Below are 26,516 nucleotides of genomic sequence, written 5' to 3' on the forward strand. Positions count from 1 at the left end.
TCAAAGCAAGCATAACCCACTTTCTCTACCCTCACAGCTGGGGCATGCTCCTCTTAAAAACCCACAAAGCTTTACTGTCCTTCAGCTCCTTCCCTAAATCTTCCTCCACTAAAATACCCAGAAAACATTCACTGGGACCAAGGTAATCTAAGTAGCACCTCTTTGGCCAGCAATACCATCATATCCCTGTGCTCACCTCTCTTTATCCATCTGTTATACAGCATGTTATAGCTTTTCAAAACTAGGTATTGATTCGTGCCTGTCTCACACAGGGTCTGATCCTGAGGTCTCTGCCAGGCAATCAGCCAAACTGCTCCAGCCCTCACTGCTCGTATCTTCTCTGAAGTTTCTCTGCCTCGTCGTGTTCTTACCCCATGTTCAAAAACATGAGGCAGCCTGGTCAGCAGAATATTCTCACCTTAATTATCATTATTATGATACTGGTAGCCCAATCTTAACAGAGCTACCAGTATCATAATCACAACCATGACTCATAAAATCTCAACATAAGTCATGAACTCCTATGAACTCTCATGAACTCTCTATTGACCATAATAATAAATTTAAACACTCTTTCCAAGTTTGGATTCTTCCCTAAAGCCCGCACATCTGTCAGTGCTGAAGCAAGCTCTGACACCAGCACCATGCAGTCACTCCCTTCCCAGTTCCTCTGTTAAGAACTTAAGTTCCCAAGGTATTTTTGGAGACACCAATACCTCTGATGGATTCATGTGAAAAAGTGGATGTACCCTTTAAACTGAAAATATGTAGTCTTGATGATGGGTTTTCAATAATGTGATTGTATTTAAGGTGACAAAGGTGCTGCCACCTTGTCAGGTATCACATTTTTTCCATACATCCTCACAGGCTGTAAGCTATTGCCAAGATGGGAAATCTGTACCCAGCATTTTTGTCCTGAGGTCCAATGTCTTGGCTGTCAGAGGAATCCTCTTCAGCTTTGTGATCTTTTACAGAAGAGCAGGCAGGATGGATAAAGGTGCTTTACTTCTAGGACTCTACACTTCTAATGCACCCTCTGATACCATTTAAATCTTTCACTGGGTATTTTACAGAGTAGCTGAGTCTGACGCTTCAATCCTGACTAGGCAGCAATGATCCAACAGGCACATTCCCCAAACACTGTCTAGAAAACAAGCAGTTTATGCTTTATGTTGGGACAAGGACCTGGAAACTCCCTTAGAAAAAGCAGCTTGTCCTCCCAAGAAATCTCACACACCAACCCCACCTTGTGCATTGAGGACCCACAGCCCAGGATGGCTCACACCTTCCTCACCCCATCAGCCAGGTGCTTCTCACCACTTACACCTGCTGCATTGCTAATCCCCACCTATGCTGCTGGCTGACCACAGCTGGCCTTGTTTCCCAGCTGTGGCCATGGTGTTTCCCACCCTGGCATTCTGGATGTGATTCTGTATTCTCTGGCACAGCAGGGTCCCAATTCAGGCTATGCAACATGGGTCACGGTCTTACCTGAAAACATAAACAAACTCTAGAAAAGCACAGCAAGAGGGGGGCAGCTGCAGTGTTTATTTGACAATCACATGCAGTGCTATACAATTCAGTCCCCCTGCTTGCTCACCTCCCTTCCTCCCAAATGCTGCCCAACAGCTGCTGCTGCTGCAACATCTGGAAATGAGTCCTTTTATTTAAAATGGCCAACATAAGTTTCCAGGCCAGGGACTTGAGGGAAGGCAAGGGAAGAGGTGTCAGGCTCCATCACCTAGTGCACATCCTCTGCAGCCTGGGGACGGAAGCAGTGCCCATCAGTCCGTGTGCCAGGGCACACCCTGGAGTCTCTGTGCTCTGGGCCCTCCACTACAGAATGTTCTTGGCAATGGCGTTCAGGGTCCTCACTTTGGCCACGTCTGCCACCTTTATGGAGTACTCGGGGGCAGAGAAGGACGCTCCCATGGCAACGTTCGGGTTTCTGTCAGGAAAACCAGTGATTAGTGGTGACCTGCTGGGGACACGGAGGAGTAAGATCCACCAAGAAAAACACCCCCATATTACCCCTAGCTTCAGCACTGGCCAAAGATGGTGCCAGCCAAACCTAAGTTGGGACAGTAATAGAAAGAACAATAATCCAAAGAAGTGCAGACGTAGGGACAAATATAGCCCATTCCTCACTCGTATTTCAGAAGCACATCCCACTGGCTTGCCAAATCCTACATGTTTATGTTAAAAGTTTAAGGCAACTACACCACAATCCACCTTCCCAAGTGCCCTCAGAACTCCTAGGGCACCAGTAGCAAGAGAAATGCCCCAAGGATCTGGTGCTGCATGGAACTCATGTCCACGTGAGGAGCACTGCTGGATTCATACACTGCAGAATATCAGGCACCATGATCCCAAACAGAAAAGCACAACTAGCACTCAGGAAGCCGTTTGAAATTAATGCCAGTTCTACAAACCCATGCTCACATTCATTAGCCTTTCCCTCACAGAGTTCTGCTAAAAAATAAACACAAATAATCAGTTACCTGAACTTCATCCCTGAGTCCCGAGCTGAGCGAGCAGAGCAGTGAAACTCAGAAGCAGTGGAGCCTTCCAGAATCCTCTGCAGGTTGCGCTCCGTGATGCCACCTCCTGGTGGGAACAAGCCCGATGTCACACACCGAGCAATGACACTGTTCCAGACCTCACCACTAAGGGACAGGAGCCTCATACACCGAAGGGAAGAAACAGCCCTTGGGGCAACAGAGACATGGGCAAGTGAAAAGGGACGGGAGAAGCCTTGGCTCATGCTCTCCCACAGATCTAGAGCTGTCCCCAAACCCTGCAGGGAGCAATAGCTGCAGGGCTCTGCCCTCCCCAACAGGCTGCATGGCCTTTACTCACACCAGGACAGGAGCTGCTCCTCCTGGGCAGCTGGCTCAGAAAGCCAGATCAGAAAGTGGATTCCAGGGCAAGGAATCCAGGGCAAGGAGGCTAGCCAGGAAAGGCTAAGGATTGCAGGACCTGGTACAGATGACAAAAAACATTACCTGGCACCACCACAATTCTGCCCTTTGCCTGAAAGAAAAGTAACATACATGTCAGTGATGTTATTGAGGACCACATCCACACGTGCGTTTGTGAGGCAGCAAAGAAACTTAACATGCAGCATCTTCCATAAGCTCATGGATGTCACCATGGTTTACAGTTTGTGTGCTCTCACCCATCTTTTTTGTACCATTCATGTTTTAAAATGAAAAGTGGAAAAGAACTTGCAGTTACAGCTAAGACAACCTGTCACCATTCCCTCCTGCCTCACCTGTTGCACTTTCCTAAAAGGAACTGTGAGACACTCAGCAGGGACCCCACTCTGCTGTTTGTGTGGGATCATCATGCCAGCTGTCTAAACCTTCTCCCATCACCCACCCCAAATCTGCAAGCAAGAACCCAACCAGGTTTTGCTGTGGGAGATTTCAGGGCCCAGCCTACATGGACTTGGGGAAACAGATTAAAGCCAAGCAAGAGAGGGAAGGCAAACAGTCCTTGACAGAATTCCCTTCCAGAAACGAGGGATACCATAAAGCAGCTGCCTGCAGGCAGTGCCAGGATGCAGCCACAGTAACCCAGCAGAGCACAGCAAGCACTCACCTGTTCTGCAAGCCTCTTAATCAAGGACAATCCTTCCAGTGCTGAGCTGTCACAGCCACTTGTCAGCACCCTCTCAAAGCCCAGGGAAATCAGGGTCTCCAGTGCCACCAGCGGGTCATGCACCATGTCAAAGGCTGAGGGACCAGAACAGCAGCTCAGAAATCACTCAGTTCATTGTGCTCAAGCTCTGTCCCTCAGCCAGCTCCCCAAAGGCAGAGATAGGAAGGGTCCTGCTCACACCCTGGGTTCACAGCTCCTGACTGTAACACTCCCCTTGCAGAGTGCCAGGGCATACCCAGCTCCTCAGACACCTCCTCTCTCACAGGGCAATGAGACAGCTCCCAAACCTGAGCCCCCTGGACCTTTTCTCTTGTGGGGAACAGCACAGCCTGCAGAGCTCTCCCTCCACAAAGAGCAACCAAAGAAGATCAAGCTCAGCTCCCTCGCAGCCCCTCCCTCCCCCAGCAGTGGGACACACACAGACTGGCCCCTGCCCAGGGCTGCTGTCCCTGCAGACTCACCGCGGTGAAACGTGACGGGCAGGGGACGGCACACGGCTGCAAAAGAACACACGTGGTCAGTCAGGGCTGGAACAGAGTCCCTTGTGCTACAAGCAGAAACACACCTGAGAGGGCAAAGGCTTCTCAACCATTCCTAGGGAGCTCAGAGAGTCCCCATTCTTGCTGGGAACAATACTGCTCATCCAAGCTTTTTCGTGGGGAAGAGTTCTTCTAACCTTTGAGAAGGCAACAAACCTTTGGTTTTATGGGTAACACCAAAATCCCCCATCCTATCTGGGACATGCAGAACCCTCATTCCCACCACAGATGTGTTTCTCAGCAGGAAGGAAGCAGGGAAGTTGTATCATCTAGCTGGGGAAAGGCCAGGACCATTGCTCTTTGGAAGCAGGGGAGCTGATTTTTGTGATTTCTTTCACTACCTACAATTTCTGCTCTCAGACCATAGCAAACTTCACCCGAGGTCCTCTACTTACTGAGAAAAGCTTATTTATTTCTACAAAAAGATATCCACCTACTCTCTACTAAGTCCTGGCAAGACCCTTGTCCTTTGCTGCACTCCTTACAGCACATTCCCCTTCGTATGAGAGCCTCAGCACCACATCACCAGGGAAAGCCCCAGGCCTCTTCAGCTTTGGCCGTAGCTCCCAAAAAACATGCAGCAAGAAAGAGAATTTCCTTCTGCATGTTTGTGGTCTGGGCTAACAGTCTCCCACTGCAGCTTTTCATGTGTTCACACCTCTCTCTTATGATCTTTTCTCCTTCTGTCTGTTAAGAGAGAAAAATGAAGATGAATTGCCAGCTACACACAAGGCCAAAGTCCAGGAGATACAGACCCTAGACACCTGCAGTAAGGACATAAGGAAAAGAACAAAGGACAAAGAAAATGCGAGAGAGAATTCAACAGGTTAAAGCAGCTCACCTAAGCCTTCCTACACTTTGCTATTATGTCCCAGGTGGCCTCAAACTCTGTGTGAATGGCTTGGAGCTGTGGCCCTCGGCCTGCAAAGTTTCTAAAGTACTTAATGTCTCACAGGTATGGCAGGACATGAAACCGAAAACGGTGGAAAGAGATGGCAAGACCGCAGACAGGATGCACAGACCCAAGCCCTCTGTACATTTCTACGGCACCAGCCGGAGCAGCGTCACAGCCCCGCCAGGCCCAGAGCTCCGCCTGGCAGAGCTCGCCCTCACCCAGCAGCGCCGTGCAGAGCTCGGTGTCGATGCGCCCGTCCTCGGTGAGGGCCCCGAACACGAGCCCGTCAGCGCCGTGCAGCTTGGCCAGGCGGATGTCGGCCTTCATCACCTCCACCTCCCGGTCCGAGTAGAGGAAATCCCCGCCGCGGGGCCGGATCATGACGAACACCGGGACCCGCACGCACTGCTTCACCACCTGCAGCAGCCCTGCCGGCGGGACGGGGGCGGCTCAGCACCGGCCGGGCGCGGGCGCGGCGGGAACCAGCGCGGGGAGACCGGCGGGGAAGGCGGCCCGGGGGCGGCCGCGGCTCACCCATGCTCGGGGTGGTCCCTCCTTCCACGAGGCCCGCGCACAGCTCGATCCGCCCGGCACCTGCGGAGAGGCGCGTCAGAACCGGCCCCGCCGCGCTACCGCCCCCTCCCGCGAGGCCCCCGGGCCTTACCTCCGCGCTCCGCGTTGACGGCGGACTCCACCGAGTCCACGCACACCTCCATGAGGAAGCCATCGTCCATGCCTGCGGAGCGGGAGCGGCGCGGTCACCCCGGACCGCCCCATGGCGCCCTCCCGGGCCGCGCCGGCCCCGCCGCGGGCCCGCCCCGCTTCCGCCTCAGGCCCCACCCCCCTCCCGCGCTTCCGGACCCGCCCCCTCGCGGCCCGGGCCCGAACCGCCCGTTGGCGCGAGGGCAGGCGCGCGGGCGGGCGGAGGCGCGGGACGCGAGCCGGGCGCGCCCACGCCGGCGCGCGGCGCGAGCAAGCCCCACCCCTCGGGCGCCTCGGCCCCGCCCCCGCCGCCGCGCGGGCCCCGCCCCCGTCCCGCACGCGCCCTCAGCACCTGCGCTGGTGGCGCGCGGGGGTCGCTGCTCTGCGCTGCTGGTCACGCGCCGCGCGATCGTCATGGCGACGCCCGGGCGGGCCCGGAAGTGCTCGTCCCGCGCTTCCGACGGCGACACTTCCGGCGTGGCTCGGGATGCTGCGAGCGGCGCGCGGCGGGGCCTGGCGGCTGCTGCGGGGGGGACCCACACCGCCACCGCCGACACACGGCCGCCTGCCCCCGCCGCTCTGCCTCCCGCGCCGCCTGCTGCAGCAGGCGCCCCAGCCCGCCGCGCCACCACCGCCGCCGCCCGCCGTGGGGCGATGGCTGCTGGTCTGCAGCGGCGCCGTGGCCGGTGCCGTGGTGCTGGGCGGCGTTACCAGGTGAGCGCGGCACCCCTAGCCCCGCCGGCAGGGGCGCACAGCGGGGCCGTGGAGGCAGCCACCCGTGTGTGCCCTCCGGTCCGCGCCGCCGGTGACCCTCTGCGGTTGTCCGCACACCGAGAGCCTCTGAGAGCCCCTCCCATGCCTGCCCTTTTTGGCTGCAAGGGGCCGTGGTGGGATAGGGCTGGGAGTACCGCGGAGACCGTTCATGGTCTGTGGGTGCCACTGCGGGGCAGCTCTTACACATTTATCGTCATTTTAGGGATGGTCACTCACAGACTCTCTGATCTCCATCCTGTTTCTAGTTGAGGGCTTAAGGATTGTCTGAACAAGGGTTTTAAGATTTATCATAGAGCCACAGAGTATACTGACATCGAAGTCCCAGCTCCTGGGTTGCTGTGCAGCCCACAGCTCTCACTTCAGTTCCGTAGATTTGCTGACTGCCAAGGAGTGAGTTGTACCTGTGGGTGTCTCTGCTCCCAGGCTGACAGAATCAGGCCTTTCTATGGTCGACTGGCACCTGGTGAAGGAGATGAAACCCCCCCGAACGCAGCAGGAGTGGGAAGCCGAGTTCCAGAAGTACCAGCAGTTCCCAGAGTTTAAAATGTGAGTGTGCAATACTGGAAGGAGGGTGGGCTGAGAGCATCCCTCCTGCGACTGAGCCACTCATCAACCCATGGTAAGGAAGAAAATGTTTTGTGAAGTCACTGGGAAGGCGCACAAAGCCTGCCTGGTGGTGGCTCCTCTGCTGTTCTCTGGGGAAGGCCATCCCATGCTGTGCAAAGTTCAGCGGGGGGCTGTGAAACAGTTGCTTTATTGTCCCTTAACAGCCTGAACCACGACATGACGCTGCCAGAGTTCAAGTTCATCTGGTACATGGAGTACTCTCACCGCATGTGGGGCCGTGCCGTGGGCCTGGCCTACCTGCTGCCTGCCGCCTACTTCTGGCACCGCGGCTGCCTCAGCCCGCCCCTCAAGGGCCGTGTGCTGGCACTCTGCGCGCTTGTCTGCTTCCAGGTGAGAGCCCTGACAGCCTCTGAGGCCACTGAGTGACCCCACAGATCATCCTGTTTTAGCCCCCTCTGAATATCACCAAGTGACCCCACAGATCATCCAGTTTTAGCCCCCTCTGAATGACCTTACAGATCATCCAGTGTTAGCCCCCCTCTGAATATCACCAAGTGACTCCACAGATCATCTAGTTTTAGCCCCCGAACCAGAAATATCTTTTACTGCACCGGTTTGCTCAGAGCTCCGTCCAATCTGACCAGGGATGGGGCACCCGCAACTTCTCTGAAAAACCTGTTCCAGTGCCCACCACCCTCACTATAGTGGATATTTTTGCCCCCAGCGAAGGAGAGGAATGATGAGGAGGACTCCATTGATATCAGAAGGCTAATTGATTACTTTATTATACTATATTATTCTATACTCTATTACATTACATCTAAACTGAATGTGCCAGGCACCCAACTGCACACACTTGTGACTCTTGTGACTGTCAGCCCACAGTCCTGACACACACACACACGGCCCTGATAGGCCAAGGAAACAAAACACCATCACTTTGAGTAAACAATCTCCATATTGCATTCTACTTTTGCACAAACACAGGCACAACAAATGAGATAAGAATTGTTTTTCCTTTCTCCGAGGTTCAGAGAATGTGAAACCCAGAAATATTCTTGGGAAAAATTGTGCCTTGCTTTTCTCTGTGAAGAGAAATGTGGTGACGTCTCACAGCACAGAATTTTTTTCCCAAATCTAATCTAAACCTGCCCTCTGTCAGTTTGGTATCTTCTGATTCAGCATAACTAAGACAGTGGGATTCATGATGGCTTGGTGTCAGTGACACACCATGACAGTGTGTCAGTACTGGTAGCTAGTTGAAAGTAGAGGAAACAAGTTGCTTTGCCCCTAATGTTTATCCCATTTTAGTGGTTGCTGCTGTCCTGTCTGGCCCTGAGCCCTCTCCTGTTTTGTTAGGGGCTGCTGGGATGGTACATGGTGAAGAGTGGTCTGGAAGAGAAGCCAGACTCGTACGACATCCCCCGGGTCAGTCAGTACCGTCTGGCAGCACACCTGGGCTCGGCACTGGTCCTGTACTCTGCCAGCCTGTGGACAGGGCTGTCTCTGCTGCTTCCACAACACAAGGTACGCAGTGGTGTGTCAGGGCAGCGTCAGTTCACAGGGCTGGGGTGTGATGTGAACGTAAGGAAAGGATGTGAAGGCTGATGGTGCCTCTCTTGTAGTCTCTGTTCCTGACTCTGATCTAATACTTACAGTGTTACAAACACCCATTCTGTAAACTTATGGTTATGGGACACTTGCTTTGGCTCGTGCTGTTTGGATCAAATTGATGAGTCTCAGAATTTGTGGAAGCTCAGCCAGGGGTGTGCCTGGCTGGGGTAAATTATTTATGCCAGTAACTGTCTAGGGGCCACTTCAGTTTCTGCACAGAGCTGGACTTGATTAACTGAAGCATGGCTGCTGTATGGTGGTCTGTAAAATCCCCCTCTAAAATACAAGCCAACTCCTTGGCCTGTGTGTTTTGTGAAGGCTTTTCTTAGCTGCTGCCAACAGCACTGGAAATGCCTTGATTATTTCTTCTTTTCTTTTTATTTTACAGTTGCCAGAAACCAAACAGCTCCTTCGCTTGAGACAATATGCTCACGGCACTACAGCTCTCATTTTTCTTACTGCTCTTTCAGGTAAAGCTCTTTCTGCTGTCCACTTTGTGACTCATTCCTCTCTGCTGGTTTGTTTTTTTCTTCTGTTCTGTGAGCAACCCCATCCATGCTCTGGGAAAACTGCTGCTGTCAGGGATCCTACAGTCAAGAACCTCCTCACTGGTCTTTCCTGGCCAGGTGGAGAGGCACCTTCCAGCCTTCCTGTGCTGTGTCATCTCTGTATATCTTGCTAAAAAAAATTCAGGATCAAGCTGAGCTCTTGAATGAGAGCTGTGCAACCTGGAGTGACACCTTTGTCTACTCTGGTAGTCTCATTTTCTGCTCTGGAATTACAGGTGCCTTTGTGGCAGGGCTGGATGCTGGCCTTGTGTACAATTCCTTCCCCAAAATGGGGGAGCGCTGGATCCCAGATGATCTCCTTGCCTTCTCCCCCGTGCTGAGAAATATCTTTGAGAATCCTACAACTGTCCAGTTTGATCACAGGATCTTGGTAAGTGCTGTCTTCCTGATATGTCTGGGCTGCTTCTTGGTTGCCTCCTGCAGCCAAGCTGTCTTCTTTGGGCTGTGGTTCTGTCAGCTTGAGTGATTTCCAGGGTGTCCAAAGGGCCTGAGAGCGTCTTACCAGTTTGCTTCTGCAGGAAGAGGAAGTTTAGCATTGTTTTTTATTTTCAGTGTGGCCTTCTTCCTTAAGGAGCTCTTCCTCCTGCGCAAGTAACACACTTTGTTTCTCTGATTCTCCTTTTCCATAACATGAGCTACAATCTGGGGTGGCCCTTGCTATTGAAATGTCTGGGAAAGCTGTGTGAAATCAAACTTGGAAATCCTGATATTGAAGGCTTCCTGCAGCATTTCTGAACTTGTTTTGCACAGGAGTGCCCTGTGGGTATATCTCAGCTAGTTAGAGCAATCTGGATATTAAATGCCACTGGCAGCACTGCTGTGAACTAAGCTGTGGCTAAGACTAAAAAAAGAAAGATTAAGCTGGATCACCTTGGGTGACCTGCACAGCAAGATTATGCTGGTGAACTACAGCTGAGTGGTGGAAGTGAGATCAGCTTTCCAGATGACAGCTTCCACCTTCAGTTGTCAAGGTGGCAGCTGGGGAAGGGGCAGACACAATCTCTAATGACTTGAATTAATGAGAAGCTGTTGAAAAGTAAAGCATTCATTTGGAGGAAATTAAAAGTCTCTGTAACTTCACTTAAATTTCAGGGTTGTTAACCTGATGGTGTGGAAGCTCTAGGATTTGGTCATGGCCATTAATACATTTCTTTAGTTAAATACTGTTCACACAATTTCTTTTACTGCATGGAAGGCGCACTGCACCCATTTCCCTTGTACTTTCATTGAAGGGTGGTTGTTTCCCTTCCCTTCTGTAGGGAATTGCCTCCATCACAGCTGTCACAGCGCTGTACTTCTTCTCGAGGAAGATCCCACTGCCTCGAAGGACCAGGATGGCTGTGACTTCCTTACTGGCTGTAGCTTGCATGCAGGTACTGCCCTTATTTTTTTCCTACTCCTTTGTAGCACATTCACAAGGCAGACCTGACCCCACTTGGATCTGTGCTGGCTCCAAGAGTCCAGAGCTGAGAGGTGGAGCTGCCTAGACCCCAGACCTCACTATACTGCATGCACACTCTGAATTTGAGGTGGCTCATGGTGTGGCCGTGACCCTTTCTAACACCACATTTTGTGCTGGGCATGGGATCCCTGGTGCACCCACAACTGCTTTTACCTCTTCTCCCTTCTTGGCAGGTGGGCCTGGGCATCAGCACCCTGCTGCTGTATGTCCCTACGCCTCTGGCTGCTACGCACCAGTCGGGCTCCCTGGCCCTGCTCAGCATGGCACTATGGCTCATGAGCGAGCTCCGGAGAGTTCCCAAGTAGCGCACCGGCGGGGGAGCCCTTCCTGGAGCCGCTCCGCCGAACGCAGGGGCGGCCGAGCCCCAAGCCGCGGGTGCGCAGGGCGGTGTGCGCCCAGCCGGGCTGGCGCGGGAGGCGGCGAGTGCGAGCTTTGTAACATAAAGGAGTTTTGTGAAGCGGCTGTGTCTGGCTGGGTGCTCCTGCGCGGAGCGAGCTGCGGAGCGACGCGGGGGCCGGGCCGAGCGGATCCGCCAATGGGAGGCGCGGGCTGGCGGCGCGGCGGCGGCGGGCGGGGCGCGGCGGCGGCGGGCGGGCGCAGTCCGGTGCGGAGCGGCCATGACGGCGCACAGCTTCGCGCTGCCGCTCGTCCTCTTCTCCGCCTTCTGGGGCCTCGTGGGCATCGCCGCGCCCTGGTTCGTGCCCAAGGGGCCGAACCGCGGGTGAGTCGGGGCTCCTCGGGGGGTGCCGCGGTCGGGGGTTCTGGAGCTGGGCCTTCCCGTGCTAACACCGGTGTCTCCGCAGGGTGATCATCACGATGCTGGTCACCACCGCTGTGTGCTGCTACCTGTTGTGAGTACCGCGGGCCGGGCCCGGTAGCCTTTCCCCCACCTCCCCTGGCTTCACCGAGACCGGTGGCTGCTGCCCAGCGTCCTCCATGGATGGAGGCTGGTCCCCGGGCTGCGGCCCGCCTCCCTCCCGGGCCCATCACTCCCGGGGCAGGGGCCGCTCCTGGCGCTCTGGTCCTGCCGGGGGCCTGACAGCGGATTGCGTCCCTTTGCAGCTGGCTCATCGCCATCCTGGCCCAGGCCAACCCCCTGTTCGGGCCGCAGCTGAAGAACGAGACCATCTGGTACGTGCGCTTCCTCTGGGAGTGAGCAGTTCCTGGGAGTTGGCGCCTCAACAGAGACCCCCATCAAATCCATCACCGTGAGTGGCCAGGGAGCTGGGATGGCAGATATCCCTGCTCGCCTGCCTGTATCTGCCTGGGGAGGGAGCTGCAGCCAGCCCTGGCTGGGCTGGGGGAAATGCTTTGGCTTCAGTGCTTTGTGGCTGTGCTGAGCTGGTCCCAGTGTGGGGCTGCTGGCTGCGCGCTGGGCCTGAGCACATCCAGCACTGTAGTTCTCAAATTTGTGGGAGCTCCCTCATGAATGCAGTTTGGTGCTAACTTCTCTTCTTTTCTCCCTCCCCCAGCTCTTGTAGCTGTTCCAGCCTCCACCCTCCTGTACCAAACAGCTCCCAGAGGTGCTGGACAGAGGCTGGACCCACTGCCCAAGCACACCTGGAGCACTGCAGCCTGAACCAAGCCCAGCAGGCAGCATCCCTGGATGAGAGCCTGCTGATCTGGCCCTAGGAGCAGCCACGCTACCATGGAGAGATCCCCTCAGCTGGCCCAGTGCTGCAGTGACTGGGACCCCATCCTGTGAGGGATCTGTGTGTGGTGCAAGCAGATCCTGCTCCAGCAGTGCTTGTCCTGCCCTCTTGGTGTGTTCAGCCCTAGTCCCCACATGAAACCCCTGCTCGTAGCCCAAGCTGCCCCACTAGTTGCCCTGTCCCTGATCATCACATCCACTGGCTGCCCGTCTGCATGAGAACACAGGAGCCATTGCATCCCTGTGGAGTGAGCAGTGCCCTGTGGTGGGGGTGGTCCCTGCTAAGGCAGATTCTGGCTGTGGGTGGAAGAACAAAGGGTTGACCCTGGAGGAGCATGCAGACCCCCGTGGGTGTGGTAAGGGAGGTGTTGGGGTCTGCTGGCAGGGATGAAGAGAAGGCTGTCTCCCAGCTGAGCAGGGAGGCAGCTGCAGTAGTGTTTAGGTATTCCACCACAACAAGATGGGTCCAGGTTCTGAGGAGAGCCAAGTAGGGCACTGTGTTTCAGGTTTCCCCTTATTTATTAGATAATTTATCTATTTATTTATTTGTCTGTGTCGTTTAACTTGTGTTGTGGAAATAAATCCTTTTTCTAGGAAGTCATGCTGGAGACTGAGTCACTTGCTGCTTTGAGGCTGAACAAGTCTTGGCCTTATTCAGATGCCTTTCCTTTCCCCAACACTGTTCTGCACCATGAGAACAAGGCTGGGATCCTCAGCTGTTGAGCAGGAGGTCAGCAGCACACTGATGCATGGAAAGTTTTATCCTTGATGGCACCTGTGTGCTCATGCTGTGAGACCAGGGTCACAGGGAGGGAACTGTGTGTGCTAGAGAGAACTGGGTACTTGCCCGGCCTCTTGCAGCTGTGCTGGGAGCATTTCCATGGTGCTGGAGCAGCTCAGCAGCCTCTTTGCCAGGCAGCTAAGAGTCAGGTGGGGAACGAGGTAAAAAGCAGAGCCCAAGATCTTGGAGAGGCTCTGAGTGCCTCTGAGTGGGCAGGATTTTCCTCTTAGGAAGAGGGCAGCAAAGGATGCTGTTTCCAAGGATCCCAGCAGTTTGGTTTGGATCAAGCTCCCCTTGCTGCTACCAGCTCAGTTAAGCTCAGTCCTGCTGGAATCAGAACAACACTGGCAGGAAAGAAAGGAGCTCCATCATCCCACTGTGGCAGCAGGAAGCAGCAGCAGAGCTGTGCAGCCATGCAGCCACCCTGCCATGCCACCAGCCAGGGGCCATTGCTGCTGGGAGCTGCTCACTAGGAAATGAGACAGTGCTGGATGGCTCAAGGGGTTTGTTTATTGCTACAGGAATGGGAACAGCTGAGTTCTGTAAAGTGACAAACTTCATTGGACCACCGGTGGGGCTCCAGCCCCGGGGAAGGTTTGTGCCTGTGCTGTGCACAGCTCAGCCCTGGCCTGTCCTGGGGCTGAGAGCTGAGCTGGGCTGGCTGAGGGGGCTCTCCCAGGGGCAGGCCCAGCCCACCCTCATGGAGGAAAGAACCACAGGTCCTGACACTGGTGCCTGGGACAGCACAGGGCAGCTGTGCCCAGGAGGGAATGAATGAGTGAAAGACAGCCCACTTTGGTGGTGCCTCAAGAATCAATCAGTGAGCCCTCAGGGCTCAATCTGGGATGATGGGTAGGACTGTAGGATTGTCCTCAGAGGGAAGACATAGCAAAGAGCAGGACAGCCCTTCAGGAATACTCAAAGAGGAGCCAGGCTGGGCAGAGCAGCCTGGTGGAACTCATGGTTTACCTTGTTCCTGCAGTTCCTCCAGCTGGCGCCTGCTGCTCTCCCACCCCTGGGCTTGTCAGGGCCTGCAGAAGGCCACCCCAGGTGATGAACCACAGCACCTCACCAGGTTGCTCTACAAACTGGTAGCTGAGTCACGGGGTGGCTCAGTACTTCAGGCCAGAGCCCTGGGTTGGCTGCCTCAGTAATAGTGTCCTGTTATCTGAGGGATCTGCCAGGGCTGCAGCCTTGAGCCTGCTGGTAGCTGAGGACTTTGCTCTACACCCTGTAGTGAGGCAAAGGCCAGAGGCCAAGGAATGCAAAGATTAGGACTGGAGTAAGGTGGAGAGGAAAGCTCTCGTGTCCATAGCTGCCTCAGGCCACGGACTCCGGTTCTGACGCAGAGACGACGGAGCACAGACTTTGAGATGGTCCTTAAGGGGGAGTCCAAGCTCTCAGAGCCCAGGCTGTCAGCCAGTCCTAGTTCTGCTGGTGCAACTGGATGCTGGGCACCTCTGGCATCACGGCACGCTTCCCTGGCCCAGTGGCACCACCACCTTGTCCAGCCAGAGCAGGGTGTGCTGGGCCGAGCGCAGCTGCCGGCGGTGGATGCGGCGCAGCCGCAGGAGGTAGAGGACGATGGCCAGCGCCACGACCAGGATGCAGGCAAAGAACAGATAGTGGTTGTAGACGAAAGAGAGGCGCAGCCAGGAGGGGTGTGCTTGCCGGGTGCTCTCCTGACGGAGATCCCTGTGGAGAGGAACATCACGACTGGCCACAAGATGCAGTGAGGTACCGCCAGGGTCCATGCAGAGCCCTCACCCAGTGCCAGTTAGTGCTGCTCCTCCCCAGCCACCCTCCCCTGTGTGACACCAGCCGATGGTACCTGAGCGGCAGAAATCGCGTCTTGTAGAGGATGGCTCCCAGGGTCCACTGCACCTCCCGGTCGTACACCAGCTGGGCTGTGCGCAGGCTGGGGTAGTCCACTGGGAACTGGAAGCCCTCATGAAGGACTTTGTACATCCAGGCTGATTTGAAGCACTGATACCTGCGGACACAGCGCACAGGAGCATCAGCCAGACACTAACAGCTGCAGCAGTGCCCCACCCCAGCAAAAGGCCCCCAGAAGGGCCAGCCATGGCCCCTCCCAGCCAGCCCATTTACTTCAGCCGGTGCTGGTCAGCGTGCGCCGAGTAGAGGCCACCACGGAAACGCTGAGTCAGCACCTCCCATCGCTGGCTGCAGTACTCCTGTGGGAAGGAGAAATTGGGGTTCAGAGCACAGAAACCGCCCTCACTCCCAGCCCCAGGAGCAGCCCAGCTGCTCTGGGTTGAGGCAGCACCCACCTGGGCAGCAGAGGTGAAAGTGAGGGCACTGTACTGGCCCCCCAGGCGCAGCACGTCCTCGGTGCAGTAGAAGAACTCTGAGAAGCCGTAAAACTCGCTGTTGCTGAAGTCGATGGGCGCTTTGTAGGTCTCCACCAGGGAGACATGGCTGCCATTGGACCCTGCTAGGAGGGGCTGCAGCAGCTTTGCACAGGCCTGCCAGTCCCCTCGTCCCCTGATGTACAGGGTTTGGCCACCCCTCACCACCGTGTCCTCCAGCCCCACAGGCAGGCAGGGGTCCAAGAAGGGCATCTTGGGGCTCAGCCCTGTCTGCTGGTTGTGCAGGCTAGAAAACAGTCCAGGAAAAAATGGCAATTGCACAGGGGGTCCTATACCACCTCCTAAAAGCCTAATCTAGCCCTGTCCCTCATCCAGATACCCTCTGCACCAGACCAGGCTTTGTCCTCTTGTACCCTGCAGAGCTGGTGCCTGCCCTGCCACCTCCTGCTAAGGCTGAAATCACCAGATCTGTCACACTGGCCTGCAGCTACATGCTCTGAGCACCTGTAGGGTGCAACAAGGCACGGCCCACCCCACCCAGCTCATGGGCATCTGTGCCTCTGCACAGCCCCGGGGGATCTGGAGGCAGGGGCTGCTCCTGGCACAGGAGTACCTGGGCACCAAGCCTCCACCTCTGGCGACAGCTTCATGTAGTGCTCTTGGAAGGAAAGGAGAGACAGGAGACAGGAGAGCTCAAGGTGGGGATGCAATGGAAAGATGTGCTGAGTGAATCGGTGCTGGAGGAGGGGAAGTCAGAGCAGGAAAAGCCAAAAGCCACTAGGAGGGGCCTCCCTGTAGCCTGTCACAAGGAGAGAAGGAGGAAGGCAGGGAGCTGTGGCACTGATAACGCCTGCCAGGCTTGGAGAACAGCAGCAGCCAAGCCCTCTGTGCCAGCCCAGGCACCAGCTGCTGCCAGCGTGGCTGTGGGAGCTGTTATCACCACAGGCAGCTCGTGAGGCAAATCCAAGGGGGAGAGCACAGCATGGAGGAATCAGCACCCCGTTTCACAAGGCTCTAGTGGGGGCACCACTAGGTGAGGCAGCAATACCGGTTGTGCACATAGGTTTGGTTCAGCACGTGCTCCTCATAGCGCTGCCGGGCAAAATTGCCCCCGAAGCCCAGGAAAGTGTTGACGTAGACACGGTACATGTGGCCAGTGTGCTGCACGTCACAGCCCAGGTTGAATTCTGCCAGCAAGCTCTTAGCAGCCTCGTCCTGCTGACACAGATAGGTCCATGATCAGCAGCAGTCCAGGGAAGGCAGGAGCTGCTCTCGGGGACCAGACACACACCTGCTGTGGGGAGGAGATGGCTCCGGAGTCAGGCACTTCGTAGGCAATCTGCAGGGAGGCGCCTCCCATGTCGAGGATCCCAACTGTTCGTTTCCGAACCAGGGGCTTCCCCTGGTCCCCAAGTTCTACGGTGACCACTGCATCCTCCTCTGCAACCCACAGCAGCATGTCAACAAGAGGCAGGGCCTGGGGCAGCATCTTCTCCCTTCCATCATCACCCCACAGCTGCCTCATAGGGCTCCTCCCCCACTGCAGGCAGATCCCAAGGGCCACCTGCAAGGATCAGCTTCCAGCTCCAGGAAAGTTTCACACTTATGACAGGAGTGGGGCACTGCTGCCTACTCCAGAGGTTGATCTTAGCTACAGCACTGGTACAAACTCCAGTACGCTCTGCTTAGACCCTCCCAGCTGTTCTACAAGCAGCCAGACTCACCATCCTCGTGATCAAACCGTCCCAGGACAAAGTTGATGCCAATCCATGCGTAGACACCTGCGCAAGACAGAAAAGGTCATTACAACAACATACCAAAGAAGAACAAGCAGTGCTTTGTGGCTGCTCCTACCTTCCTGCTTCCCTGAGATCACTTCTGCGTGTGATTTGGAGAAGAGGAAATCAAACTCCAGGGGCACATTTGTCACCAAGTCTTCCAGGATTGCAGCTTGCTGCCTGCAAGGTTGCAGGAGAGGGACAGATGCTGATGCTGGTGGAGACACCAGGAATCACACCGCACTACATCCCTGTTCAACCCCACAAGTCCTGCTGCTGCAGCCAGCATGTTTTGGAGATGAAAAACAGGTCTATTTGTTTGAGATCCTCAGTCAAAAGTATGTCTTCCCAGCACGCTCAAACCCTCCTTCTGCATCCCTTGCCACTCGCCCCTACAACGCGCCCTTTCCTTTTCCAATCCCTTCCAGAGGATTGTCGATTCTCCCGCAAGCTCCAAGAGCAGGCAGCTGTCCTGCTCCTCCCGGGGCTGAGGGATCCCAGGGCACCCCCGGCATCCCTTGCCACTCGCCCCTACAACGCGCCCTTTCCTTTTCCAATCCCTTCCAGAGGATTGTCGATTCTCCCGCAAGCTCCAAGAGCAGGCAGCTGTCCTGCTCCTCCCGGGGCTGAGGGATCCCAGGGCACCCCCGGCTCTCCTGACAAGGGCGGCGAACTCACCGCTCGGGCAGCAGCCGCATGCCGGCCGTGCACAGGATGTACAGCGGCGTCTCCTTGTGCTTCCGCGGCGGGACGTGCGCGGCCGCGAACCGCAGCAGGGGCCGCAGGTACGGCGTGGCCTGCTCGGGGGCTGCCGCGGTCACCGAGATGCCTGGCGGGGAAAGCACCGTGAGCCAGCCCGCCCCGTCTGTGCCGGGGGGTTCGGGGCCGGAGAGGGGCAGCACGCACCAGGTTTAATTTTCTTGACGACGGGGCGGCTGCTGCGGTCCCTCATCTGCCGGATGTCCAGCAGGTCGTGGGGGTTCCCGTTGTGCGGGGGCCAGAAGTAGACGAAAACGCGGGACCCGCTGCTCCCGCAGTCCACTACCACCCCGTAATTAAGGGACGAGTCCTCGGTGTCCGTGGCCGTCAGCTCCTCCGCCCGCGCCAGGTACCTGCGGCACGGCGGCACGGCTGCTCAGCACCGGCGGCTCAGCACCGGCGGCTCAGCACCGGCGGCGGCCGTGACCCCGCTCCCGGCAGCCCGGTCCCCGCTCACCTCTCGTCCCGCCGGGAGGCGCGGGGCGGCGCGGCCCAGCGGCGGGGCACGGCGGCCGCCAGCAGCAGCAGCAGCCCCAAAAGGAGAGCGAGCCCCAGCACAGCCGGCCGCTGCCGCGGCCCCGGGCACGATCCCACCGAGCGCCACGACAGGCAGAAAACGCCGACCCTGAGGGAAGAGACCACTGTTGAGCACCGGCACCGCGCCGGCCCCGGCCCCGAACCCCGGCGCGGCCGCACTCACCTGGCCATGTGCGCCCGCTGCCGCCCGCCAGCGCATCGCCGCTGCGGGCACCGCCGCCGGCACCGGCGGACACGTCACCGGCCGCCGCCGCCGCCGCCGCGCCCCGCCGGCGGAGCCCCGCCCCCCGCGCCACGGCGGCCAATCGGCTCTGCCCGCCCTGCTGGAGCCACGCCCATGCTGCCCGACGGCCAATCGTAGTGAGCGGAACGCGCCCCCACTCGCGCGGGCGGGGGCGGTGCCCGGCTTCGCCCTTGCTCCGCGTCCGACCTTCGCCGGGAGGCGGCGCGCGCAGGCTGCCAGCCAATCGCGGGCGCCCAAATACACAGCGCGCTCCGACGTCCGGAGTGGCGGACTCGCCCGCCAATTGTGGCTCTTCAGTCCCCCGGAGAGGCGGGCCGAGAGGGCCAAAGGTCGCGGGCGGGCCGGCCAATGCACTGCGCGGTAGGGCGGGGCGCGAAGTTGAGACAGCCAATGGGCTGTGAGGGCTGGCAGGGCGAGCAGTCTCGGCTGCCAATGGGCAGCGCGCCCGAACGCGCCAGAGGAAGCGGCCGGCCAGTGGCGGCGCCCGAGCCGCGGCGCCGGCGGCCAATTAGCGCGGTGTGTGTGGGCGGTGCGCGGCCCGCCTAGCCAATGGGCGCGCTTCAGGGGCGGGTGGCGGCCGGCGGCGGCCAATGGGCATCGGGGAGGGGCGGGGCGGCGCGGGGCGCGGCGGGCGCGGGCCGGGGCGGCGGCGGCGGCGGCGGCGCGATGGAGCTGGGGGCGGGAGCGGGGGCGGGCGCGGGCCCCGGCGCGCGGGGCGGCGCGGAGTCGGGCCGCGTCCTGCTGCTGCTGATGGGCGGCGGCGGCGCGGGCCGGGCGCGGCGGGGCGGCGCGGAGACGGAGGTGGCGCCGGGTCCCGGTCCCGGCCCGGGGGGCCCCGAGCCGCGCTCCCCGCCCGCCCCCGACTACGAGGCGCTGCCGCAGGGCGCCGCCGTGTCCACGCACATGCTGGCGGGCGCCGTGGCCGGCGTCATGGAGCACTGCGTGATGTACCCCATCGACTGCGTCAAGGTGCCGGCGGCGCGCGGGCGCGGGGAGGGGGGGGGGGGGGGGCCGGCGCGTCCCACCGGGAGCCCCGGGCACGGTCTGACGAGCCGCACGGCCGGGCCCGCCCTGTTTTGCAGACGCGGATGCAGAGCCTGCAGCCGGAGCCCGCTGCTCGCTACCGGAACGTGCTGGAGGCCCTGTGGCGCATCGCCCGCACCGAGGGCGTCTGGCGGCCCATGCGCGGCCTGAACATCACGGCCACCGGCGCCGGGCCGGCGCACGCCCTCTACTTCGCCTGCTACGAAAAGTTAAAAAAGACGCTGAGCGACGTTATCCACGCGGGGGGCAATAGCCATGTGGCCAACGGTACCGGCCCCGCCAGGCCCGGGGGGGAGCGGGGTGGGAGCGGCCCGTGTGGCGGTACGGAGGTCCCGCCGCGGGTTCGGGGTGCCGCGGATGTCCTAAAGCCCTGTGCTCTCTCCAGCCATGAGCCAGCCGCACGGTGCCGGGCACGGGGACGCTCCGCGCCGCGCCTGCCAGAGCTGCTGCCAGGTCTGGCCTGAAGCAGGTCGGTGGCCCTGGCTCGGGAGGATGCCGGTGGACGGGAGCTGCCTGCAGACAAGCTGGGACTGGCCGTGGCCCCGTGGGTCGGCAGTGCCAGAGCTCGCCCCAGGAGTGCCATGTGGTTTCGGAGCCCGTCTCGCCATGGTGCCCGTTACCCTTCTCCAGGACCCGCCACAGTAGGGGGAGCATGGGGCTGAGGGGAGAGCAGGGCACGTTCCGCCCCTGGCAGGCATGCAGTGGAGTGCCAGCGGGACATGGGGACACTCACCATGAGCCTCCCTGCCAGCTGGGGCATTGCCCTGTCCCCCAAGGAATGGGCACAAATGAGTCCTGGTCAGCCCATGGGACATGGAAGCCTGTCACAATCTTCCCCCTCTCTATCTCGCTCTGGGTGGGAACCCCTGAGGACCAGCGTGCCTTTTGGAAGGGACATGGAGGCTGCCTTCAGATCTCACCTTTTTCATGGGCCTCCTCCTGTGCCTTGGCCAGGGACTTGGGGCTGTGCTGGAGTCCCAGGGTCCCTCACCTTTCCCCCCCCTCACATGTGGCAGTTCTTGTTTTGCAGGTGCAGCCGGGTGTGTAGCAACGTTGCTCCACGATGCAGCCATGAACCCTGCTGAAGGTAATGATGGTCCCGGCCTGCTGGGAAGGGACAGTCAGGGTCTGCCCGAGCTTCTTGGGTCCCCTCTGTAGCACAGAGAGTGCTCTTGTTCTTGCCTGACTGCAGGGGTTCTTTGGGGGCCCGTGCCTCCAGTTAGGGACCCTGGTGGCTGCCTGTTGTGAGCAGGGTGGGTAGAAGAGATTAACTCGGGACCACAGCAAACCACGGTTCAGGAGAAGCTGGGAGGGAGGGCATGGGCTTTTCATCCAGGAGTTTGGCTGGGGACTGTAACCTGGAGCAGGAGAGAAGGGAAGAGAGATGTGATGGGCACTGCCAAAGTCATTCTGAGTGTGTGGAAGCTGGGCACTGCTGTATTGAGATCTAGGGAAGAGGTGGTACAGTTGTGGGCCTGTGTTCAAGAGAAAGACTAAAAGAGTGGGGTATAAAAACGTGCTAGACAAGTTGGGAGAAGGGAGATCTTCTGAAATGTCTGGAAGATGCTGATTTCGATGAGCCTGGTATATATGAAAAAGGTATAGGGAGTTAGTAATTTTACTGAGTCCATGGAAGTGGTGGGAGAAGGAGAAGCAATGAGCAAAGGCCAGTCATGAAGGTATTTTTCCCTTTTAAACTGGAGGGCTTGTGATAGTGCAGGCTCCAGCTGGTGTGGGCACAGATCCTGCCTCCCCACTGCATGACAGGGACCCTGAGGAGCAGGCAGCTGCCAGACCATTGTCATGGAGCTCCTCTTGTCATGACTGTAGTAGTTCAGCAGTTTTCAGCTCCTTATGGTCACATTGAGATAGGGGGAGGTAGAACAGTGGCAGGCTGTGCTCTGGACTTCCCTGTCCCACTCTTGGATGGTTTAGGGGGGTTTGGCTCTGAACCTTGCCCAGAGTGGCTGCATTTTGGCAGTGGCTGCTAACAGTTCCTGGCTAGTGGGCTCTGCAATGAGCTGTGGTTATTCTGGGCTGCAGTGGGGGTGGCAGGGGGGGGACAGTCTTATCCAGATCGAGAGTTCTCTGGGAAATAAGAGACTGGATGCCAGGGGGTTCTTCTGACTGACTGATAGCTCTGCAGCAGTGGATGGGGAAACACTGGTTGCTCAGGAGCAAGGGTGGATCTGGACTGTAAGCAATGGGATATCAGGATATTCCCTGAGGCTGTGGCATGTGAATGGTGATGTCTCTGTGGCAGTGATGCCTCAGCAGATTTAAACAGCTGGTGTCCTGTCTGGAGACCCGTGGGCACCGGTGGTTCGAGTTGTCTCTCTTCAGCTCTTAGGCCAGTGTCACCAAACTCCAAGCAGTTGGAGGAAGCCTGGCTTTGTGTTTACCCTTCTCTCTCCTCTCCCCCTCCGTGCCCGGGTGCTGGTTGCCGCTGCCTGTCCCAAGTGGTGAAGCAGAGGATGCAGATGTACAACTCGCCTTACCAGCACGTGATGGACTGTGTGCGGGCTGTGTGGCGCAACGAAGGGGCCGGGGCTTTCTACCGCAGCTACACCACCCAGCTCACCATGAACATCCCCTTCCAAGCCATTCACTTCATGACCTATGAGTTCCTGCAAGAGCAGCTCAACCCCCACAGACAGTACAACCCGGGCTCCCATGTGGTCTCTGGAGCCTGCGCGGGGGCCGTCGCTGCTGCCGCCACGACGCCTTTGGACGTTTGCAAAACGCTGCTCAACACCCAGGAGTCCCTGGCCTTGAGCTCCAACATCAGCGGACACATCACAGGCATGGCTAATGCCTTCAGGACGGTGTACCAGGTGGGCGGTGTGCCCGCCTACTTCAGAGGGGTCCAGGCCAGAGTCATCTTTCAGATGCCCTCGACAGCAATTGCCTGGTCCGTGTACGAGTTCTTCAAATACATCCTCACCAAGCGCCAGGAGGAGCGTCGGGCTGGCAAGTGATGCAGAGCCAAACGCCGTTCCAGACCCGTCTCACATCCCCTCCTGGTGTGTCTTCTGACCCCTCTCCCCTTTGGTTTGGTTTGTGTTGAAGAGAGGGGGCAGCGAAGCCCTTTGGGGTTTAGCGATGCCGTTTTTGCCTGTGGCTGTGGCAGCCCTGCCCAGGCTGCACAGCTTGCTCTCTGCTGGGCTCCTCCAAGATCCCATGGGAGCTGCAGCCCAGGTCACCTGCCCTGGCACTTTGGTGGAGCTGTGCTCCCGACTTCCCTTAACCACAGCATCTCACGCAAAACTCAGCCCTGCTCAGAGGGAAGGTGAATGTGCTGCCCTTCCCCTGGCGGGGCCAAGCTGAGCTCGCAGTCACCGAGGAGGGGGTGGCAGCGGGGTGCTGGGGGCTTTGCCTGGCTTTTGGCTGAAGCACAGTGTAAGTCTGGCCGTTGTCTCGTAGCACGCACATGTGATGCTGGCTGCCCCCGTGGTGGTGGTGGTGGTGGTGGTGGGCGAGGGGAGGATGGCACTTGAGGAGGGAGCCTCTAGGTTTGTTCTTGTTCCTGCTCTTGACACCTCCAATAAAAACAGTTCTGCTCTATCCTCATGTCCCATTCTTACCTCCAGCATGGCCCAGCTGCCAGCACTGTGCCTTTCTGACTGTGCCTGGTGCTGAGCTCTTCTGATGGATGCCAGAGCAGGGGAGGGGGGAGCAGTCTGGGGGTGGTGGTGGGAGAAGGGGGCCTGTCTGGCCCAGTCACCCTGGCAGCTGCAGGGATGAAGGTGCCCCCATCCCCTCTGCCTCATGGTCCATCACTGAGATTTATGTTCCGTGGCAAAGTAGTCCCACACCCTCAGTCTGACTGGTGGTCCTCAGGATGCTTCCAAATTGCTCCAAATGGGAGATGCTGGCAGGAGGGGTTGTGTGTCAGGAACAGCACAGGAATTTGGTGCTGAGTGAAGCTGGTAGGCTTTGTGCACCTCGTATAGGAGATTTGGGGCTTGGCAGAGCTTTTGCCCTGTGAGTTTGAGTAATTAGACTGGTTTGATGCTTGATGAGTGTCTCAAAATTGCTCAGAGTGCTAATGTCTTTTCCAATCTAGTGGTAATTAGTAGAATAATTTTTTTTTAGCATGTTAGTTGTCTTGATACCAGTTTATTTTAGGGTCCCACCCAACTGTGGAGCTGTGAGCTGAGCACTAAAGTATTGCCTCATAGTGCTGACCTGCCCAGAGCAGATCTCTGGGTTTCTTGAACAAGGTGCTCATGGGTGAACTCTCCCAGTGCTTTCAGGTGTGGCATGTGTCCCACGGAAGCATGCCCAAAAAATAATTCCCTGGAGGAAATGCATTCACTGCTGTGGTATGTGCTGCCAGTGGGTATCTGGGTCAGATCAGAGCTGCTCCAGAGGATCTGCTGGCCTGACCTGCCCAGAAGACTGCTGGAGTGGGCTGTGGTGAGGACAGAGGGGATTTCCTGTGGCTGGAAAAGCTGCTGGGTGAGCAGGGAGGATGTGCTGCCCTCAGTGGCTTTGGGCTCCACCAGAGCTTGATGAAAGGGACGCCTGCACTCCAGGGCTGGGTGCTTGACACCCTGCCCAAGCCCCTGCCCAGCCCTGCATCCACCTTTCCCTTACACATCTCTCTTGCCCTGGTTCCTCGAGGTGGTGAGGGAAGCTGAATGACCACCTGTCGGATTTTTGATGTCTGCCTGGCAGGTCTGGGTGTCCCTGGCACAGAGCAGCCACAGCCACTGCTCTGCAGCCTGGGTCCTCCTGGTTGTGTGCTGTGCCCGTCCTCTGCTCCCTGGCATGGGCTGCAAGCTCCTGGTCCCTGCTTTTTCTGCACAAGCAGAAGGATGAGAAACTCCTTAAAGACACAAAAGCTGCAGGAGATCAGGAAATTGAAGTTTTCCCACTATTTCAGGAGCTGAGACTTCAAGAAATAGTCTGAGTATTGCAAGATTTGGCAGCCCTGCAGCTCCTTCACAAAGGGGGAGAAGCAGAGATGGCTGGGAGAGACCAGAGCAGGATTGGGTTGGAGGGCAGGGCATTAGACAGGAGTGTGCAGAAGATGGGTACAACTGGGCTTTGCCAAGACGGGTCTGTGCCCAGAAGCTGAAAGCTGTTGGCAGCAGAGCTGCAGCTTTGCCTTTAGCCATGCACTGGGGTAATGACAAAGCCCGTGGAGGGAAAGGCATAAACAGACTGGGGCTGGGGGAAGATTCACACTGTTAAATCCATCAGCTGCTGGAAGAAGCTCTATAAATGTCAGTGGATGAAGGCATGATTGAAAGTGTCTCTAGGATGTTTTCCAAGAGTAACAGCCCACAGAAGTGCTGGGGAGGGAGTGAGACCCCCAGGAACAGGGAGATGATAAGTCAGCACAGCCCAGAAATGCTGCTGTGTGAGCACTTGGCCTAAAGCATTCCCCTGGCAAGGGCACAGCCTTTCTGCTCTCACACAGGGCGCTGTGCCAGCCTGCCCAGCAGCAGCTGGGTGTTTCACAGGGCAGGCAGCAGCAGCCCTGCAGGGAATGGCACTGCCTGCTCTGGGCTTGGCACTGCAGGGACAGTAGAGCTGCCGTGGGGATTCCCAGATATCCCTTGGGCCAGGCCACAGTGGACAGGAGAAATGTCCTCCTGCTGCCATGTCTGAGCTGAATGCCTGACACAAGCTAAGGGCTGGCCGTGGCAGTTTGCTGCCCAGCTCTGCCAGGGTGGGGGTGTTCTCTTGCCAGACAGACTGGTTCCTCTGGCACCTTTGGCATGATGAGGTGCCTGGAGGCAATGGAGTTATTGGCTGGTTCAGCTGTGGCTGCTGTCTTTCCAAAGTCTGATAATGCCTCTCAGTGCAGCCACACTGCTCTGGGTCTGTCCTATGGCCTCCTAGGTATTTGGCTGTGCTTCGAGGGAGATCTCTCCTCCTACAGCCTCTTCTGAGTAAAGAGACTATTTTTGGCTTTCCAGCAAGGAAGCAATGCCCAGCCCAGCAGAGTTTTGGAGACAATCCCTTTTCCTTTCCCTCCGTGCAGGATCCCCAGCCACATCCAGCACGGGCAGGGGTTTGCTGCCTTGCCTTCCTGTGTCCAGCTGCCCCTTGAGCCCTGTCCTGGTGTGTTCTGGGTGGGGAGAGCCCTGCAGCCCCTGACCAGGCAGACCAAGCACCACTGGCCTGGCCCTGCTCCAGGTGACAGGTCTGGGGCTGTGCTATGGCACAAGCCCAAACTATTTCAGGCAGCCTTGAGGTTGCTGTGCCAGGAGCAGCTCAGGAGCCCCCAGCTGCCTTCCTGGGGTAACTGGAGATGGCTGCACCCCTGCAGGTTAAGGGCAGAGCTGGCGTGAGGGAAGCTGGGGGCTGAGGGTTCATCTTACTCAGAGAAAGAAGCGGGGAGATCTCTCCAGTGTCTGTCCTGTACCTTCAGCTGGGGTCAGTGGGCAAGAGCTGCTCCTGCCTTGGTGACCCCACACAGGCACCGGGGTCCCAGTGCTCAGAGGGTTTTGTCAGCCCAGCTCAGGGGCAGGCAGGGGGGCCGGAGCACTGCCCTGGAAACCACATCCCTGTGCTCTGCCAGCACCCTGGGCTGCCCCTGGGCTTTCCTGCCCCACAGCCCCTCTGCAGTGGGTGCCTGACAGCCCTGCCCGGT

At 57.9% G+C, this 26,516-nt stretch overlaps 5 protein-coding genes across 7 annotated transcripts; 3 read left to right on the plus strand and 2 right to left on the minus strand.

The window, feature by feature from the left end:
- Positions 1-1,525: 1,525 nt before the first annotated feature.
- On the minus strand, positions 1,526-6,207 carry CUTC (cutC copper transporter). Its single transcript, XM_066554747.1, has 9 exons — positions 6,152-6,207; positions 5,762-5,833; positions 5,632-5,691; positions 5,316-5,525; positions 4,125-4,160; positions 3,604-3,737; positions 3,006-3,033; positions 2,502-2,607; positions 1,526-1,948 (listed from the first exon to the last, which is right to left on the minus strand). Exons 2-9 carry the CDS (start codon positions 5,829-5,831, stop codon positions 1,837-1,839), a joined length of 756 nt encoding a protein of 251 aa, XP_066410844.1. The 5' UTR covers positions 5,832-5,833; positions 6,152-6,207; the 3' UTR covers positions 1,526-1,836.
- A 79-nt stretch (positions 6,208-6,286) lies between these two features.
- Positions 6,287-11,242, plus strand: COX15 (cytochrome c oxidase assembly homolog COX15). Its single transcript, XM_066554746.1, has 8 exons — positions 6,287-6,513; positions 6,997-7,119; positions 7,344-7,530; positions 8,500-8,667; positions 9,143-9,224; positions 9,539-9,693; positions 10,583-10,696; positions 10,959-11,242. Exons 1-8 carry the CDS (start codon positions 6,287-6,289, stop codon positions 11,088-11,090), a joined length of 1,188 nt encoding a protein of 395 aa, XP_066410843.1. The 3' UTR covers positions 11,091-11,242.
- A 125-nt stretch (positions 11,243-11,367) lies between these two features.
- ATP6V0E2 (ATPase H+ transporting V0 subunit e2) lies at positions 11,368-13,037 on the plus strand. The gene is made up of 4 exons (XM_066554602.1): positions 11,368-11,506; positions 11,589-11,636; positions 11,848-11,993; positions 12,258-13,037. Exons 1-3 carry the CDS (start codon positions 11,403-11,405, stop codon positions 11,939-11,941), a joined length of 246 nt encoding a protein of 81 aa, XP_066410699.1. The 5' UTR covers positions 11,368-11,402; the 3' UTR covers positions 11,942-11,993; positions 12,258-13,037.
- A 668-nt stretch (positions 13,038-13,705) lies between these two features.
- On the minus strand, positions 13,706-18,849 carry ENTPD7 (ectonucleoside triphosphate diphosphohydrolase 7). Of its 2 annotated transcripts, none has more exons than XM_066554601.1 (12): positions 18,785-18,849; positions 18,542-18,709; positions 18,232-18,437; positions 18,004-18,154; positions 17,402-17,505; positions 17,272-17,328; positions 16,839-16,987; positions 16,596-16,762; positions 15,509-15,833; positions 15,327-15,412; positions 15,049-15,210; positions 13,706-14,912 (listed from the first exon to the last, which is right to left on the minus strand). In XM_066554601.1, the coding sequence occupies exons 1-12, from the start codon at positions 18,790-18,792 to the stop codon at positions 14,684-14,686; spliced, it is 1,812 nt and encodes a 603-aa protein (XP_066410698.1). In that variant the 5' UTR covers positions 18,793-18,849; the 3' UTR covers positions 13,706-14,683. The 2 variants fall into 2 exon arrangements, with proteins under 2 accessions (XP_066410698.1, XP_066410697.1); XM_066554600.1 differs by having other exon boundaries at positions 16,596-16,765.
- A 667-nt stretch (positions 18,850-19,516) lies between these two features.
- On the plus strand, positions 19,517-23,473 carry SLC25A28 (solute carrier family 25 member 28). Of its 2 annotated transcripts, XM_066555020.1 has the most exons (4): positions 19,517-19,834; positions 19,948-20,176; positions 20,940-20,996; positions 22,370-23,473. In XM_066555020.1, the coding sequence occupies exons 1-4, from the start codon at positions 19,532-19,534 to the stop codon at positions 22,885-22,887; spliced, it is 1,107 nt and encodes a 368-aa protein (XP_066411117.1). In that variant the 5' UTR covers positions 19,517-19,531; the 3' UTR covers positions 22,888-23,473. The 2 variants fall into 2 exon arrangements, with proteins under 2 accessions (XP_066411117.1, XP_066411115.1); XM_066555018.1 differs by lacking the exons at positions 19,517-19,834; positions 19,948-20,176 and adding an exon at positions 20,206-20,518.
- The last annotated feature ends 3,043 nt before the right edge of the window (positions 23,474-26,516 follow it).

Source organism: Molothrus aeneus, chromosome 8, assembly GCF_037042795.1.
Source record: "Molothrus aeneus isolate 106 chromosome 8, BPBGC_Maene_1.0, whole genome shotgun sequence".
Lineage (NCBI taxonomy): Eukaryota > Metazoa > Chordata > Aves > Passeriformes > Icteridae > Molothrus > Molothrus aeneus.

Excerpts from the sequence above, each read along its gene's own strand:
- CUTC (XM_066554747.1), bottom strand. The coding sequence starts at position 5,831 with ATGGACGATGGCTTCCTCATGGAGGTGTGCGTGGACTCGGTGGAGTCC. Across the intron at positions 5,692-5,761 it reads CGTCAACGCGGAGCGCGGAG|GTGCCGGGCGGATCGAGCTG; the intron begins GTAAGGCCCGGG and ends GCCTCTCCGCAG. Across the intron at positions 1,949-2,501 it reads GACTCAGGGATGAAGTTCAG|AAACCCGAACGTTGCCATGG; the intron begins GTAACTGATTAT and ends TTTTCCTGACAG.
- COX15 (XM_066554746.1), top strand. The coding sequence starts at position 6,287 with ATGCTGCGAGCGGCGCGCGGCGGGGCCTGGCGGCTGCTGCGGGGGGGA. Across the intron at positions 9,225-9,538 it reads TTTTCTTACTGCTCTTTCAG|GTGCCTTTGTGGCAGGGCTG; the intron begins GTAAAGCTCTTT and ends CTGGAATTACAG. Across the intron at positions 9,694-10,582 it reads AGTTTGATCACAGGATCTTG|GGAATTGCCTCCATCACAGC; the intron begins GTAAGTGCTGTC and ends TCCCTTCTGTAG.
- ATP6V0E2 (XM_066554602.1), top strand. The coding sequence starts at position 11,403 with ATGACGGCGCACAGCTTCGCGCTGCCGCTCGTCCTCTTCTCCGCCTTC. Across the intron at positions 11,507-11,588 it reads CCCAAGGGGCCGAACCGCGG|GGTGATCATCACGATGCTGG; the intron begins GTGAGTCGGGGC and ends GTGTCTCCGCAG. Across the intron at positions 11,637-11,847 it reads GCTGTGTGCTGCTACCTGTT|CTGGCTCATCGCCATCCTGG; the intron begins GTGAGTACCGCG and ends GTCCCTTTGCAG.
- ENTPD7 (XM_066554600.1), bottom strand. Across the intron at positions 17,506-18,003 it reads ATGCGGCTGCTGCCCGAGCG|GCAGCAAGCTGCAATCCTGG; the intron begins GTGAGTTCGCCG and ends GCAACCTTGCAG. Across the intron at positions 16,988-17,271 it reads ACGGTTTGATCACGAGGATG|AGGAGGATGCAGTGGTCACC; the intron begins GTGAGTCTGGCT and ends TGTGGGTTGCAG.
- SLC25A28 (XM_066555020.1), top strand. The coding sequence starts at position 19,532 with ATGGAGCTGGGGGCGGGAGCGGGGGCGGGCGCGGGCCCCGGCGCGCGG. Across the intron at positions 19,835-19,947 it reads ACCCCATCGACTGCGTCAAG|ACGCGGATGCAGAGCCTGCA; the intron begins GTGCCGGCGGCG and ends CCTGTTTTGCAG. Across the intron at positions 20,177-20,939 it reads CAATAGCCATGTGGCCAACG|GTGCAGCCGGGTGTGTAGCA; the intron begins GTACCGGCCCCG and ends CTTGTTTTGCAG.